At 34.5% G+C, this 15,516-nt stretch overlaps 3 protein-coding genes across 6 annotated transcripts in view; 2 read left to right on the top strand and 1 right to left on the bottom strand.

The window, feature by feature from the left end:
* Window positions 1-319: 319 nt before the first annotated feature.
* LOC112457829 (zinc finger protein 184-like) lies at window positions 320-9,396 on the bottom strand. Of its 2 annotated transcripts, XM_025021120.1 has the most exons (6): window positions 9,313-9,396; window positions 8,918-9,172; window positions 8,563-8,811; window positions 7,262-7,750; window positions 6,818-7,171; window positions 320-552 (listed from the first exon to the last, which is right to left on the bottom strand). In XM_025021120.1, the coding sequence occupies exons 2-6, from the start codon at window positions 9,107-9,109 to the stop codon at window positions 490-492; spliced, it is 1,347 nt and encodes a 448-aa protein (XP_024876888.1). In that variant the 5' UTR covers window positions 9,110-9,172; window positions 9,313-9,396; the 3' UTR covers window positions 320-489. The 2 variants fall into 2 exon arrangements, with proteins under 2 accessions (XP_024876888.1, XP_024876880.1); XM_025021112.1 differs by lacking the exon at window positions 320-552 and having other exon boundaries at window positions 5,722-7,171; window positions 9,313-9,394.
* Window positions 9,397-9,464: 68 nt separating this feature from the next.
* Window positions 9,465-11,704, top strand: LOC112457853. Of its 2 annotated transcripts, none has more exons than XM_025021159.1 (3): window positions 9,465-9,723; window positions 10,115-10,230; window positions 10,305-11,704. In XM_025021159.1, the coding sequence occupies exon 3, from the start codon at window positions 10,385-10,387 to the stop codon at window positions 11,624-11,626; it is 1,242 nt and encodes a 413-aa protein (XP_024876927.1). In that variant the 5' UTR covers window positions 9,465-9,723; window positions 10,115-10,230; window positions 10,305-10,384; the 3' UTR covers window positions 11,627-11,704. The 2 variants fall into 2 exon arrangements, with proteins under 2 accessions (XP_024876927.1, XP_024876922.1); XM_025021154.1 differs by having other exon boundaries at window positions 9,465-9,684.
* LOC112457888 (protein takeout-like) overlaps window positions 11,621-15,516 on the top strand; it is an 8,327-nt gene continuing 4,431 nt past the window's right edge. The window contains exons 1-3 of one of the 2 annotated variants that reach the window (XM_025021197.1): window positions 11,621-11,704; window positions 14,020-14,116; window positions 15,149-15,241. In XM_025021197.1, coding sequence (XP_024876965.1) covers window positions 14,059-14,116; window positions 15,149-15,241 — 151 coding nt within the window. In that variant the 5' untranslated portion in view covers window positions 11,621-11,704; window positions 14,020-14,058. Of the gene's footprint in view, window positions 11,705-13,911; window positions 14,117-15,148; window positions 15,242-15,516 lie in introns of those variants that run through there. The other variant, XM_025021190.1, reaches the window with a different exon arrangement.

The raw sequence follows: 15,516 nt of genomic DNA on the forward strand, positions 1-15,516 counted from the left end.
TCGATACGTAATGATCGAGCAAACTCATAAGATAAGCAAACGCATTCCTTAGTCGTGTCTCAATCGATTTATATTTTACATTTTAATGCTCGCCAAACCACAACGAAAGATTCTATTGTTCGCAAGTTGGTGAGTAAAACAATTTCGTAGAAAGACACGTAACTTTTCCTTTCTTTATATCGTACCTACATCTGAGTGTTCGAGCATAAAGGTAAAAAAACACACCAGATCAGCTTTTTCATCAAGATAAAATAGTCCGCGATCTCGTACAAAGGAATTTAAATTGTATCGTTACCGCCAATGATCTATGATAAGCATAAAAACTTGCCCCCCCCTCCCCGTACCCGTCGGGGTTCTTATTGTAAATTTATACTACATAAATATATATATTTTACTCACGTGTACATTCTATTATCCACAAATGTTTTGTTAAATAAATCACGCTTTCTGATGATATCAGAGGCAAAAACGAAACCGTCCTCCCAAGTTTCATTTCCTCCCTGTGTACGCTGCAGTTGGTATTTCATGAGAAGACTGACGTAACTTCATCCACTGAAAGAAGCCATTGAATATAGTTATTTCGTTTGCGCTCGATGCAAATTTTCGCACTACACGAATTTGATATAATGGAAGCGCTGACATAATTGTGGCAATACCTTGACCTGCCATAAAAATCGGTGACCAATATCGTACACTGTTCGGACGAGCCGAGCCGATTTGGCCACGAAGCAACCATGCGTGCCACGACTATCAATTCCGTTGGGCAACTCCATGGGGACGGGTTCGCAGAGGCGCAGGCGAAAGACAATGTGAACGTAAGCCACAAAAGCCAATAAATCGTGGTGAACGCTTACGCTCTTGCATTGCACATAAGTATAAAAAGGTTTTGAAATCGAAGGGGGCCTTCAGTCGATTGTCCGGACCGTCCAAGAAAGTCGTTAATCATCCATATCAAAAAATATCTTCTGAAGCATGAAGCTTTTGGGATATTGTCTTCTTTGCGTAAGTACCTAATTACCTCAGAATTGATTAATTTCAATTTATCGAAACCATAAATTTCTTCCTGTATATAATTTTTACACTTTTTGTGAACAATATGTATTGTATATCAATTTATCGATAGAGACAACACAAGAAAAGACTCTTTTAATTAATTTTGAATATAATATTGAACTATTTTTTAATCAATAAAAAAATTTTATATTTTAAATAAAACATGAAATTCTAATTTAAAAAAATATTAAATTCTTTCTAGTCAATATAGACTTTCTGGTATAAATTTTATAAAAATTTATGAAAAGCTTCCGGAAATGATTGTCCAAATATATATTATCATCTTTGCTAAAATCATATTAATTCCAACTGCGACTTTTTATAATTATTTGTTCTAAATCTAAATTCTACCATTTTATTTCTAGTCGATTTTATTTGTAAGCTGCTTTCTTTATAAGGTTGTAAATTCGTGATTTTCTACCATCAGGACATCCGCTAAAATTTACTTTAACCGAGGATCTCCCAAGAATCTCTTTACGATCAATTTTAATAAACTATTAAACTCTTTCTGGTTGCACTAACAACACATCTGATATAAAATTTATGCTTCGCACGAAAGCTACGTGGAAGTTTTTGGCGATTTTCTATTGACGGAATATTTTATCAAGCAAACTTCTTAATACCACCAGAAAGAACGTCGTATGCTAGAAAAGGTTTAAACATAATTATTTCTATTTCGTAGTGACAGGTTCTTTCCACTAAATAACATTTATTCTTAATCAGAGCGTAAAAATCGTCAGTTGCAACCGCGATTACAGACGCGACTTATAATTTTCGTGAAAATGAAACTACCGCGTATCGCTGGTAGATCCAACGAATGAACGTGTTGCAACGCACCATTATGTGTTGTATCACCTATCCGCGGTCTTACAACATCACGCCTGATAAAATTCATGTTATGAAGAAGATTCACTCGACTGTTGAATAATATTTCTGATCCTGATAACTTTTTACAGGAACCTGATAATCTCTTTAATAAATGTATAAGCTTACTCCGACAATAAAATAAAGATAGAGATCTCGTATAATTTTTAAATATAATATTTAAAAAATGCTCGTGTCAAGATATGTAAAATTGTAAACTCCCGTAACTTTTGTCTCGTAGCTCTTCGCCACGAGAGTGCAACCAAAGCCACATATAACAAAGCTATTCCCAGCGGAAGGACTAGCGGCGTATCACAAACAATTCAACAACACCACGAAGTCGCTGGATAAAGTTTGGGAAAAACTACGCACAACGTACAACTTTGTTTTCCGTCAACCCGGCAACACTAGCAACGTAGAAAAGACCCTGACGAAGAACGCATCGGAACCTAATTTGCAATCCCTAAGACTAATCTGGGCTGACACGCTAAAAGCAGATAACTATACGAATCTAAAGTATCCCAACAATAGCTTCCTAGATCAGGTAAAGTCACTGTCGACAATAAAGAATCACAGTAACAAGGCAAATTCGAGCAATCTCAAGAAGGACTCAACCATCGAAATAAAAACGAACGAGAACAACGTGACTTCTACGAGTTCCAACAAAACGAGTTCCGATAAAAGGAAGACACTGCCTGACGACGATTGGTTTAATGACATTGAGCCTTTGGGGCAACTGGAGCTGCAAAACGAAGAACTGGATAAGAAATATGAAGTGGAAATCGTGACGCCAAACGACCTTCCGACGACGGTGGGCCATCGCCTGCTCGAGTGGCTTGGATCTCTTTTCGGCTTTACCTACAGCATTTATACGAAATTATCGAGCGCTTATGGCAACGAAAAGGTGACACACTGATAACAAAACGACAGAAAAATAAAATAAAATAGATCAAAACCTCTATGTTATGTTAATTTAAATTAAAATAAAATAGATCAAAACCTCTATGTTATGTTAATTTAAATTAACATAACATAGAGGTTTTGATCTATTTTATTTTATTTTTCTGTCGTTTTGTTATCAGTGTGTGAAAAATAAAATAAAATAGATCAAAACCTCTATGTTAATTTAAATTAACATAACATAGAGGTTTTGTTCTATTTTATTTTATTTTTCTGTCGTTTTGTTACATTTTGGACTTACTTACAATTAGTAGATTTACATTTACAACAATTGTTGTAAATGTAAATCTACTAATTGTAAGTAAGTCCAAAATGTACGTAACATAGATATCTGCAATTGTAATTTATATCTAATATAAAAATTGCGTTCAAATATAAATAAATAAAAACATTTACATTCACATTTAACGCTAAATGCACACCAAAAGTACGAGAAAACATGAGAATTTAATCATCAGTTAAGTACGTTTGGTATAAAATATAATAAGAGGAAAAAGGGGGAGCGAGGGCAGCACACAGATATCAAATAATTTTATACCTTTGTACTGCTGTCATATTCCGCTCGCGTATTCCGCTGTAAAAATATATAAAACAAATAAAATTTACGTTATACGAGATTAAATAATGGTGCTCTTTATGCTTTGCTAATTCTCGAATTATACGAGTAACGCAATGTGGATGCTTATATTGTACGAATATGAAATATTATATCGTCCCGTTGAAGCTCCGAGTGCAAAGAGTTCGTTCTGAAGGCGACATAAAGTTCAATGTATTAATATTTCCGCGTTAGTGTCACAGACGATCATTTCGTTGTATGACATTGCGTAAGACTACATAACGCTATTTTCTGCGGCGCTCAACCACAGACTGCACACACTCGTCGCACTCGATGCACTCGTGAGAAGTACATAGAAATATCTTGCAATCTTTTATTTACATTATATATATTTTATTCAAAAATATTTCGATCTGAAAAATACATGTCATTTTTTAGCTATCTTTTTTTTGTTGTTACTATACAATAACAATTCTTTAGCTGAATAAATGCATAAAGTCTTGTAAACGCACATCTTCACTGCCCAAAACAGTGCTTAAACATGAGTCCTATAAATGCACATTCATTGTTTAAAAAGTTCTATTAAATTACATTATCTCTAATCTCAATGAGAAAAATTGAGAAAAACCATGGTGAAAAAATCATCGCCTTATCTCGAAAAAGATGTCCCATCGATCCTTTTTCAAAGATCTTTCATTCAATAAACATTATTAAATTATCAGGATCTTACAAAGAATTAAAAAAAAAAGACCCCAGTGCGAATGACCTAGAATACTGCTATTCAACATATGCGTGTGTGTATGAAGTCTTTGGTAATATTACTGATACCAGAGTTCGGTATATGTGTTTTTAGTACCGTCTTCTAATTCATATATCTAATGCATACATACATAATCGCATATGTGTCGCATACACATAAGAGAACGTTAGAGAACTATAATTATATTCGCGAATGCACAGTACATGGAAGTCCTTCAACGAGCTCTCGCTCTAGTATATGTATAAATTAAAATTGAAGCGCCGAACAGGCGTTAGTATCCTAAAAATAATACCAAATGCAAAACGTTCGTTTAACTTTAGCCACTAATGCCCTTTTTCACCAATGTCGTTTAACTTGAACCTTAGTTCAATTCACTCTTTGTCTCTTTGGATTAAACTAAGGTTCAAGTTAAACAACGTTGGTAAAACGGGCATTTAATATCTTTTAGAAAAGAGATAAGGAATGATAGATTTAGATTACAAAAATTATCTGAATAATTGACAAATCAATGCAAATGTCATTTAACGAAATTTCGATTAGTGCATATTTTTCATGTATAAGAATACCAATTTTGAATTGTAAAACTGTAGCATTCATTTTATGTTGTATTTGGAACACATTTCTGTATTATGTAAACATAAATCTATAAACATTATTCGAGACATTTAGTAGAATAAAATATTAATTTCTTAGATATTTTCGGTAAAATTATTGCTATTCTGAAAAAATGAGTTTCAACACTCATCGTAATGAATATTTTGCCAGATAGATATTGTGTTCCACCTGACAATAATGTACCTATAACTTTTTAATAAAATTTCTGGCAGTATATTATTTCCGTTTACCATTGACAGTATCTCAATCCTCGTATCGAAATGTCTGCTAATATATCAGTTTAGTAAGAGTGTGTCAGAATTTGACTAAATTCGCAAGCATTATGCTGTTATCATCTGTCCATATATTTATTAATAGATTTGTTTTCCGAATTCAAGATATGAATAAAAAAATATATGCAACAAAAGTACTACATATGAAAGAGCGAGAAACTTCCGAATATCTGGACCACGGAATAATTATTCAATGGCATTCCTTTTTAAAAGGAGACATCTTTTATCTATCGGCAAACTTGCTTCTATCGATTCGATATATTTTATAGCAATATCTCTCATAATTATTCCTATTCTTAATTATTTACGCAGGTTTATTGTAAATGCGTTTTAGTTATCGCGAAAGTCCAAATGTCCAAAAGTCTTTGCATAAAGCAAGTAACTATTAAAATTAAAAATAACGACAATGGACTAGAATTGTAGATAATAACTAATGTTCCCTATGACTAACTTAAGTAAGGCAGACAAGCATGCAATTACATAAATTGGCCTTCTCTTACTTGTTAATTCCTCTCATCGACTTTCTATTCACGTTTTAAAATGTTCATTTTATATAGGATGCAAGAAAAATCTTAGAATAAATAAATTTTAAGGAACCAAGAGTAGGCAATTAAAAAGTAACAATTAATAATTAAGGCAATTAAAGAAATAATTAATATATTAACAATAATCTTTTAATGTATTAACGATTTCTCTTTCTTTCGAAATTTATTTAAGAACGGCAATATGCGTGTACTCGCATGAATGTGACTCATTAGTAATGTTTACGAAAAAAATTATAACTTAAAACAAAATTTTATCAAATAAATGCTTCTCACATTTTTAAATATTAATTTGTAATTAATATTTGCTTAGAACTGTAAAACTTAATTTTCAAAAGATATAAAAATGATACGATGAAAAGGAGATGACGAGGAAGGATGATAAGAGATAATATAAGGACAATGATGATAAATTCAGGTAATCACAGCTTATCTCATAGCTTAGTATAATTATTTCCACGTTTTATCGCATTAAAGGTTTGCGAGATTGCTATGTATGATGTACAATACTCCTCTATTCTAAGTTTTCCTCTACTCTATGTTAGCTTCCTCTAAACTGAGTTTCTCCTCTTGTATTGCTTTCCCGCAACTTGTATTACATGATCAGATAACATATTACGCTATAAGTCGTAAATCAAGCGAAAATATGATCGTGCAAGAATATCTTGATATCTGTATACGTGATATTAGTATAAAAATGAGGATTGAGGAGAAATTGTAGAATAGAGAAAATGTGCTCGGTCCCGATTACTTTAGAAAAGAGGAGATATGTATGTATGATATCTGTACGATATCTTTATCGCGATACGCAATATATTTTTTTCAATTTTTTTCAATTTTTTACATATGCCTTTAATCCGATGTTAAAACGTCTCGACGTATTAAAATTAAACTATAAATAGTCATAGTCGTTCCAATAACAAAATACGAATTCGAAAATTGAAATTACCTAGGCGGCCCCATCACTTGCCATATATTGCTGCTTTGGAACATATTTTATCTACAGCTAAGATGGCATTAAATATCTTACGTTTTCATTCGTATTACTGCTCTGTGCCTGTTCAAACGTATTTACATCTTTCATCACATGTTCCTTAATGGAGGCAAACAGAGACGCATTTTTTGAACAATTCTGCATGTGCTGCAGAAAAGTTTCCTGCTTCAGTAACAAACTGTCCTTCAGAACATGACTTACCTCCTGCTTAGGCGTCACCGGGAAATCGGTGTTATCAAATACTCTTGTTGTATCTTTTTGATCGACATAATAAGAATCATCCTTCATTTTATTCTTACGAATGCCAAGATGCGTTTGAAGATGCTTGTTCAAGTGATCTTTACGCGAAAACGCTTTCTGGCAATAGTTGCACGGAAAATCCTTGTTGCCGGAATGGATGACGGTGTGTCTTGTCAAATGTTCATTTCTCTTGAACGCCTTCTGGCATACGTCACATTTATAAGGTCGCTCATTCGAATGACCTCGCATGTGCTGATCGAGATGCTCCTTTCTTTTCAACATGGCACCACATTCTTTACACTGATACTTTCGTTCCTGAAATAAATTGAAATTTTTTACTAAATACATGATATTTTTTAACAATCTTGATCTCCAAGAATCAAAGACAATGAAATATATACATACTTGTAAGTGGGTCTGTATATGTTGTTCGATGTCCGCCTTGTCTGGAAGCCCTAAATTGCACTCCGGGCAACAGTAAAGCGTAGTGCCATCGTAGCTAAAGCTGACCTTAATCTCGCCCATTTTCGCTCGAAATTTCGACTTTTTCTCGATTTTCGGCAAATCGGTTTGTACTTGCTGCTCGACTTTTAGGACGTGTCGCAAACTATTTTCAATCTCTTGTTCATTTTGCAAATTCAGATCATTCGGATTAATGGTCACCGTTATCTGATCCGAGTTCGCGAAATTGTTGCCATTTTGTAAATAGATATTCCTGATATTTGGTATGTTTAGAATATTATTCTGCGTGTGCTCTACTTTCTCCTCCCGTGTCTTCTCCTTTTTCGCTTGTTCCACACACAGTTCAAATGCTTCCCGCATATCAGGTGATAATTTCTGGAGATATTCGATCATGGCTGCTGTTTGCTGTTGCCTTACCAAAATATCAGATTCCTGGCAACAGAAATAAATAAATATAAATTTAATAAAGAAGCTAAGTAAAAAGATCAACGGCCAAAAATCTCTGGTTAGGTATTAACATATTTTCGCCTCTAAACGACGAAAAATGCTTCAATATCATTGATTAATTATTGATTTAATCCATTTATGTACACTTTACCCTAATGGTCAATATTTCTATTTTATAAACAATAGGGGTATTCAAATAAGTTAAAGTTTAACGGTTTGACAGGTTATGTCGGGTTAAAGTCGAGTAAAAAGTTAATTAATTAACTTTGGGCGCGCTACTCTTTAATGTTATGCAAAATACATAAGTGTTTCATTAACCTATCACATTAATCTTTGGGTTAAAAATGTAAAAATTAACTTTTTACCCGACTTTAACCCGACATAACCTGTCAAACCGTTAAACTCTAACTTATTTGAATACCCCTAATGGTTCCGACTTTCACCATAATTTCTCATCAAACTTGCTTTTGTTGTGTTTTCTATTCTGTATTTACTCATTGTTACATCATGTAATTTCTGTTTATACGTCTTCTCTTTCTTTTCATTAATTTTTATTCTTGATTTTGTCATCCATTTTTGCAAGTAAATTATTATTGCTGAAGATTAAGTACATTCAAAATAGTTCAATGTTTTTATTCAACTATTGAGAATAAATTAAATATCACTTCACATTACATATAACTTAACATCCTTATTTTGCTCATATTTTGACTGTTGATCTTTTCACAAGTAAATATATCTTTGCATTATGTAAAAATAATTAAAAAATTTAACCATATTTACTGAATACCTCTTACCTTATCTAAATTCTTCTCTTCTTTAGGCTGGATATCAGGCTCTTGCTTTACAGTATCTGCCTGCGACGTGGAAGGTAAGCATAGATTGTTGATAAAACTAAAATTGCTTGATTGTGCACCGAGTGTCCCGTTATTTTGACTATAATTCGGGACGTTAATTGTCTGACCAAGGACTTGCTTCTGACATAGTTGAATCATATCCTGCCAGCCGTGTAGAGGCGTCGCAAAAAACTTGTTGAACGTACTCGTCTAAGAAACAAGAAAAATTTTACATATTAAATCGCAAAACAAGATAGGCAAAACTGATGAGAAAAATGAGAGGAAATGCGGCGCAAAGAAACGAGGGAAGACTCACCGACGTACGGTCCTGCGGGAACGTTACTTGGGCAGTGGTTTGCATCCCCTGCGACTGCATATTACGGCCGTCGGCTGCGGCGATGGCGGCAATGGCGGCAACGGCAGGCATCGAGCATAGTTCGGAAAACTGCGGTAGCGTGCGGGGACATTTAATGTGATCGCGAGACATCCCGCTCCCAGGTAAATCCATGACTGCCGCGTGTAACCCGTGCGGAAGATGTGCCCGCGGCGACGTCCTAACGGCAAACCTAACCTAAAAAAACAAAGTCCGCGTGGAAAAACGAGATCGGATCGTGCGATCATCCGCATCTTGCGCAGCAGAGCCACAGAGCTACGCGAATTAGGATATCACCTACGGTGTATCGTCGCGCGATACATCAACGCGGGTCTTACCTAGTTAAATTTAGCTATGTCTAAAGACCGCGCAACACGTCCATGGACGGCGTCCCATATGATCATGGCGACCAATGGCGAATGGCGACGCGTGCGCGCGCCGCGCGCTCGCCGCGGCAGTGAAGCGTCATGAAGTTGCCGCGAGTGGAATTTTTTCCATTTTTTTTCCGTACCGCGAGCAAACGCTCGAGCAAATTTTAACAACGCGCAATTTTATATCACAATCTCGACGAAACGCAACGTTTTTCTGATTAACGACAATCGAGTTGGATGCCTGAGAAGAATGTGTCTTTTAGAGTTTGGCTAACCTGGAGCGTCCCTTTTTGTTTGTTTACAGTGGACTCGCGTCTAATTTCGCGTCGATGGCGATTAGTATGTATTATGTATCCGAAGTTTCGAAGCATGCATAAAGTACGTTATTGAGAGCGAAAGTTCATAAGGGTATCGTGATAATTTCAATGGGTTTCTTGCAGAAATTGTGAATGAATGTTGAATAAAACAAAAAAGCTAGGTTAAGAAAACCCACCCCATACAATCATGTATATATTGCATTGTATATCCGTGAAAAAAAATATTTATAATGTTGCAATGTTACACGTTCAAATTAATTTTAATTCACAGGAGCTTGGGTCATTAAAATAGCCTTGATTATTAATAATAATTCTCATGTTAACATTTAATTTAATTGTATTAATATTTAAACTGGACTTCTAATAATGATATATTCTGCACAATTAAAAACGATCCAATTTTGCAATATAATGTTAATGACAATCCGCCTTAAACTTTAAACATGTGGTAGAGAGACGATGAATGACAACACCAAGAAAAATTACAAGAAAGGACAAACTTGAACACGTGTTGAAGATTCTAAAAGAGTCACAACGTTGAAGTGAAAAAGTTACGTTCGCAAACACTGTAAGTATATTTTGCGTACAAGTAGAAATATGAATCATTCTTCAAGTAACTTAATTTTCATTATTTCTTTGCAGATCTTTGATTGACTAAAAGAGTCAATTAGAATCTCCAGAGTATTTTCAGTCCAAAACGTGCAATCACACTAGTCTCAGATATGTTAGCATCTGGAAAACTCACGCTGATGTCTAAGAAGCCCCGAGAACAATGCTCGAAAGTCGCACCTAGAAAGCCAGTAAAGGGTTGTTATTGTCGTTTCGGGGTGAACGAGACGCACGCAAGATCGTCGAGAACTCGACACAAATCCGTGTCGCCCTGCCGTCATTGCCGAGACGAGCTCGAGCTGAAACCCAACGGAGAGACTGGTGACAAGGCAGCAAGACTGACTTCGCCGATCAGCTGCGAGACGCTCAGGAGAGTTCAGAAAATCGACTACGCGCCCAGATCTCAATTTCTTCGCAATGTACAGAGCAAGATCTGCGAGTTACGGGCCGCGGATCAGGGAGACTGTTTGCGGGCATGTCCGCGATCGTCCAGTTACCACCGATTCATGACGAGCGCGAGGACGCGGGATACCGACAAGAAAACGGCATTGCCGGGTGAACGCAAGCGCGTCGACGAGAGGCGGGAATCTCCGACATCCCCGACGGCGCCCGCAAATTCACTGGCGAGCGAACAAAACGGGTTCGACGACGTCGCCTGCGCTTCGAGCAAAAGAACTCAAGTGTCTCCGCGAAAGTTGTCAAAGTCAACATTACGAAAGACTATCAGATCCAGGAGGCAGATACCGGAGTCGAGCGAAATACCCGCGTCGAAATCGCCGGTGCGAGGTAAAAGAGCAGCGCAGTTGCGCAAGCAAGATTGTCCTTGTTGCTGCAGAAGCGAACTGGAGAGGAAGACTGCGAAACTTCGCGGTGATAAGCGTGCAGAAAGACGCGATTTACCGGAATACTGCGAACGACGAGAACGATGTTTGAGGCACGACGATAGTCCCGAAGTTGAGGATTCCATGGATGAGGAAATGGAGAATCTGAGAAGGTATCGAGAGCAAAATTATTTTGAGACGCATGGCTCGAGCAACACCTTGACGTCATCTCGATCCTCGGGATCGTTGCAGCAGTATCTGCTGAATGAGCGATTGTTCCCGGAGCCGATAGGCAGGATTCACAAGCAAGACTTGGTGGTGACGGTGCCGCCGTGCGCGACGACGCAGAGGAAGCGCGTCCATTACTTTCCCAGATACGTAGTGCGGCAAGAGAAGAGTGCCTGCAATACCAGTTATAGGCGTAAACGATGCCAGAGCTGTCCTCTCACCGGGCACGCCGTTGATCTCGGAATCCTGAAAGCTAGACCGCCGCTAGATAGCCTGGCGCTCAAGTACCAGAAAAGAGCTCTTTGATGAAACCGAAGTGATATATGATGTCTTCAAACTTTGATTTTTATCATAGGACTCTAGGGCTTTGGGATACAGAACAAGGTAGCTTCTTTTATCTCAAAGATTTGGTAATAAAAATATCAACATTGATCGCGTCTTAACTTTTATATATTTACTCTTTTACGCGGTGTATGTAAATATATCTTGAATAAAAATGCATTTTATATTGCCACTTTATTTCTAATAAAGAAGTGACGCCGTAATATCATTTTATTTTGGCATTTCCGTTTGACAAGTCCGTTCCGTTTATCACACGTATATCTAATTATTTTTTTATTATCTTATTTCAAACATTTAATATTGTAATCTACATATATTTATTTTAAAAAAATTTACATAATTAACATAATAAAAATTTTATTTTACACACTCACTGTATCTAATAACGATATATCAAGCTTATATTTATTCTGTTAATTGCGATTATTAAATCTTAATGCGCAAAAAATATAGCTCTTGATTACATGTATTTATTCCCAAATATAAAAATCAAGAAAACCAATAAAAAGTACAAATTAATGTAAAAAAAACCATTAATATTTAATTTGGATCTTTAAATATTAATTAATTAATATTTAACTTGTATAGAAATTAAAGACTTCTTTTCTTTTTCTACATGTATCAATTTCGTAAATTTGCATGGCGTATATGTCTTACTGGAGGAGTGATTCATAAACCATTTTTAAACAATGTCAAGGCCATTGCCGAGTGTTCTCTGAAATTTTAAGGAGTTATTCCGTTGAATAAAGCAATACGTGCTTTTCACTTTGAGTTGAGACAGATAAGTCATTTAAATATCGCAATTAAATTCACACACACATTTACATCTTTCAGTAATTTAGAAAAAAAAAACATGCACGTACACACGTGCGAAATAGAAATTGAAGTCTAAATTAACTCTACAGATTATTTAAATAAAATGCAATTGGAAAATAAAATTACAGGAAGACATTAGTACAATTAGTGAATTTAATTTGTAAAATCTTTAATGTATTAGCACAACTGTATTAAATATCGTAACTTTTGACATTTCTCTTCTCTTTGACATTTATAATATTTTAAGGTTTTCTCATTTTATATATTATTAATTTGACAGTTCTCATTAACTTATTTCGTTTTTGCAAGAATTTTTACTGCAGATTTTTTCGCTTTTGACATCACAATCTGTGATAGTAGTAGTGAATGAACACGAGTCTTCGCAACAGTAATTTAAATAACATAAATTATTAATTAGTACATAAATTTGATACTATGGCCTCAGAATCGTCTTTGTTTTACCAAAGAAAAAGAAAAGAGTAAGTGAGAGAAGATTGTCAAATACTACTAAAGTAAATAAATATTTTATTATAATTATCTAATGTAAAATAGCGTTAAAATAGAATAACGTTGTAATTCAAAATTTTTTACTAAAAAAAATTACAGAAGTAATTAATCTGTGCTAACTTATTTAGCGTTCGGTGAATAATGTATAGGATCGTACTTACAAGTCGTAAATGCATAAACGCGTCAATGACAACCTTTCGTCAAGATTCAAATTCGGCAGAGTAAACGCACGGATGCAGTAGGGGCTTACAAATATCATAATTCTGATAAAATCCATTCGCAACGTTATCTGCGACACGTTTGCAATTCTTTTATTTTTTTTTTCACTTCCAAAAACATTATGAATCACTTTAAACTGTTAATCCTACAATCATTCGAGGCAAGTAGGCAACTTATTTCGAGTTTTCACCTGTAGATTCAGATTTGAACTGAATAACTGCTCGAAATAGAGCATGACTGTAATGGACTGGAGGAGTAGAAAACATTAAACATTCCAGTTAAAATTTCGATTTCTTGTTATACGCGAACGGGAAAATATTACTAACGCAATTTCATAATTGAGCGATCAAAAGTAATCGTGTTCTTTATCGTGAATATTCTCATAATTTTTTATATATTATGTTTAGATTAAAAAATCGCAAAATTAGGATATATTTTGCAAGTAGGTTGCAAGTAGACATGAATGAGTCTTTAAGATCGTTCAAATGATGCGTGATCGATTTCTGTTACAATTACATAAAATTACCTTTATCTAATATTCATTGGTACGTCAAATAATCACTCGAGCGGATAAGTCACGGCGACTGATAGTTGACCTATCCTGGACATGTTACTGGACAATAACAGGTGTTCACTTTCTATGCCTCACCCTGAATGCATGTGTATACATATATACATACATATATACATACACAGTATGTATAAACGATGTCCAGTATAGAAACTGGTGGGGCAAGCAGTACTTAAACAGCCTGCCTGGATTTGTGTCTACGTCTTCCAGTTCATAACTTTTAACTTTGCTGAATATTTCGCAGACACTTCTTTTTTGGTCGAGCGGAGGATAACATTCAAGAATGATGAGGACAATTCTCTTGATCGCAGTGATTGCAAGCACGACGGCGTTAGATCTCCGTAAGTAATATAATTGTACTTGTACACCATGTACCTTCCTTTTGATCAAGACATTTTTTCAAAAATATTGCTAAGAGAGCTTATCAAGCTATTAAATATTAAATATTAAATATGTTTGAAGTAATATATTACAAATATACATGTGACAAATTTTGAGATTTTTAAAGATTGTAATAAAATATTTTAAATTTTTAGTATAAATTTTAGATATTTTAAATATTTTTATATTTTTTAATATTAATAAAACATCACAAAAAGTTTATTTTATTTTAATTTTTTCGTATATTAAATAGTTAATAATCTAATGACACTTTAATTGTATTGAAATTAGTCATGATTACTCTCTCTCTCTCTCTCAGACTTTTCCCAGTCTTTGTTCGGGTTTTTCTCGACCATGAACTGTCTATCAGTTAAGTCATTCCAAGTCATTTCATAATCAATTGCTAGCTAAAGAGGTCCTAAGTAAAAATTAAAACTAGTTTTATGATTTAACTATAGACTACTTCGTTAATGTTATTTCAAATTTTCATTGAATTTAACACAATAAACTTTGATTTAATATTTTAAATTATTTAGATAAATTAAAATTTATTTAATTAAATTTTCGTATATCTAAAATAATTTTAATAATAGTACATGTAATAACAATAATAATTACATGTATATGTAAATTTTTATATTTCAAGAAATATATCATTAGAAAATTATATAATAATAAATTATTTTAAAACGTGGACTTGTCTTACAGTTCTCAGCCAAATACAATAATACATTTTCGATCAAAAAATCAGTCACGTGCTGAATCATAAATAGTGTCACATCGAAATCAACAATTACATCCATTGGTGATCAATTTTATTGCTTTTATTAAATTGAGTTAAACTGTTGACCGAAATTAACATGCGTGCAGGTTTAAAGAGAAAGCAGCAACCGTTTAAAGAGTAAGCACGCAGGTTTATATTGGATCTGCAGCAATGCAGTCAGTTATATAATAACTTACACACGACAGTTTTCTCTCTTTCTATTTTACAGCCAGCAATTTCAAGACTTGTAAGAAGTCGGACCCGAAAGTACTAGAATGCATTGCGGATGCCGTTAAAGACGCAGTCGTCTCGTTGGCGAAAGGTAAATATATATGCGTCATTTCTTTATCACCAAGCGATATTGTAAATTTGAAAATCTTAAGAAAATATCAGAGAGAATTATATGCAATTTTTTTTTAAGTTGTAGTTTTCCGGCTTTCTGTGCACACATAATGCAAAGTATGTTTTTACATTTTTTTTTTTCCTAATGTTGAATAACTTAGAACAAATTGAGAAAAGCTTAAAATAAATTAAATCTATAAACAAACATACACACACACACACACACACACACACACACACACACACACACACACA

Source organism: Temnothorax curvispinosus, unplaced genomic scaffold (assembly GCF_003070985.1).
Source record: "Temnothorax curvispinosus isolate PA1 unplaced genomic scaffold, ASM307098v1 QBEX01000740.1, whole genome shotgun sequence".
NCBI lineage: Eukaryota > Metazoa > Arthropoda > Insecta > Hymenoptera > Formicidae > Temnothorax > Temnothorax curvispinosus.

What these genes read in the sequence shown, in the direction of transcription:
- LOC112457829 (XM_025021112.1), bottom strand. Translation starts at nt 9,109, where the DNA reads ATGGATTTACCTGGGAGCGGGATGTCTCGCGATCACATTAAATGTCCC. An exon ending in TCCCGCAGGACCGTACGTCG is followed by an intron (nt 8,812 to 8,917) that starts GTGAGTCTTCCC and finishes CTTGTTTCTTAG; the next exon opens with ACGAGTACGTTCAACAAGTT. An exon ending in AAGAGAAGAATTTAGATAAG is followed by an intron (nt 7,751 to 8,562) that starts GTAAGAGGTATT and finishes TTCTGTTGCCAG; the next exon opens with GAATCTGATATTTTGGTAAG.
- LOC112457853 (XM_025021159.1), top strand. Translation starts at nt 10,385, where the DNA reads ATGTTAGCATCTGGAAAACTCACGCTGATGTCTAAGAAGCCCCGAGAA.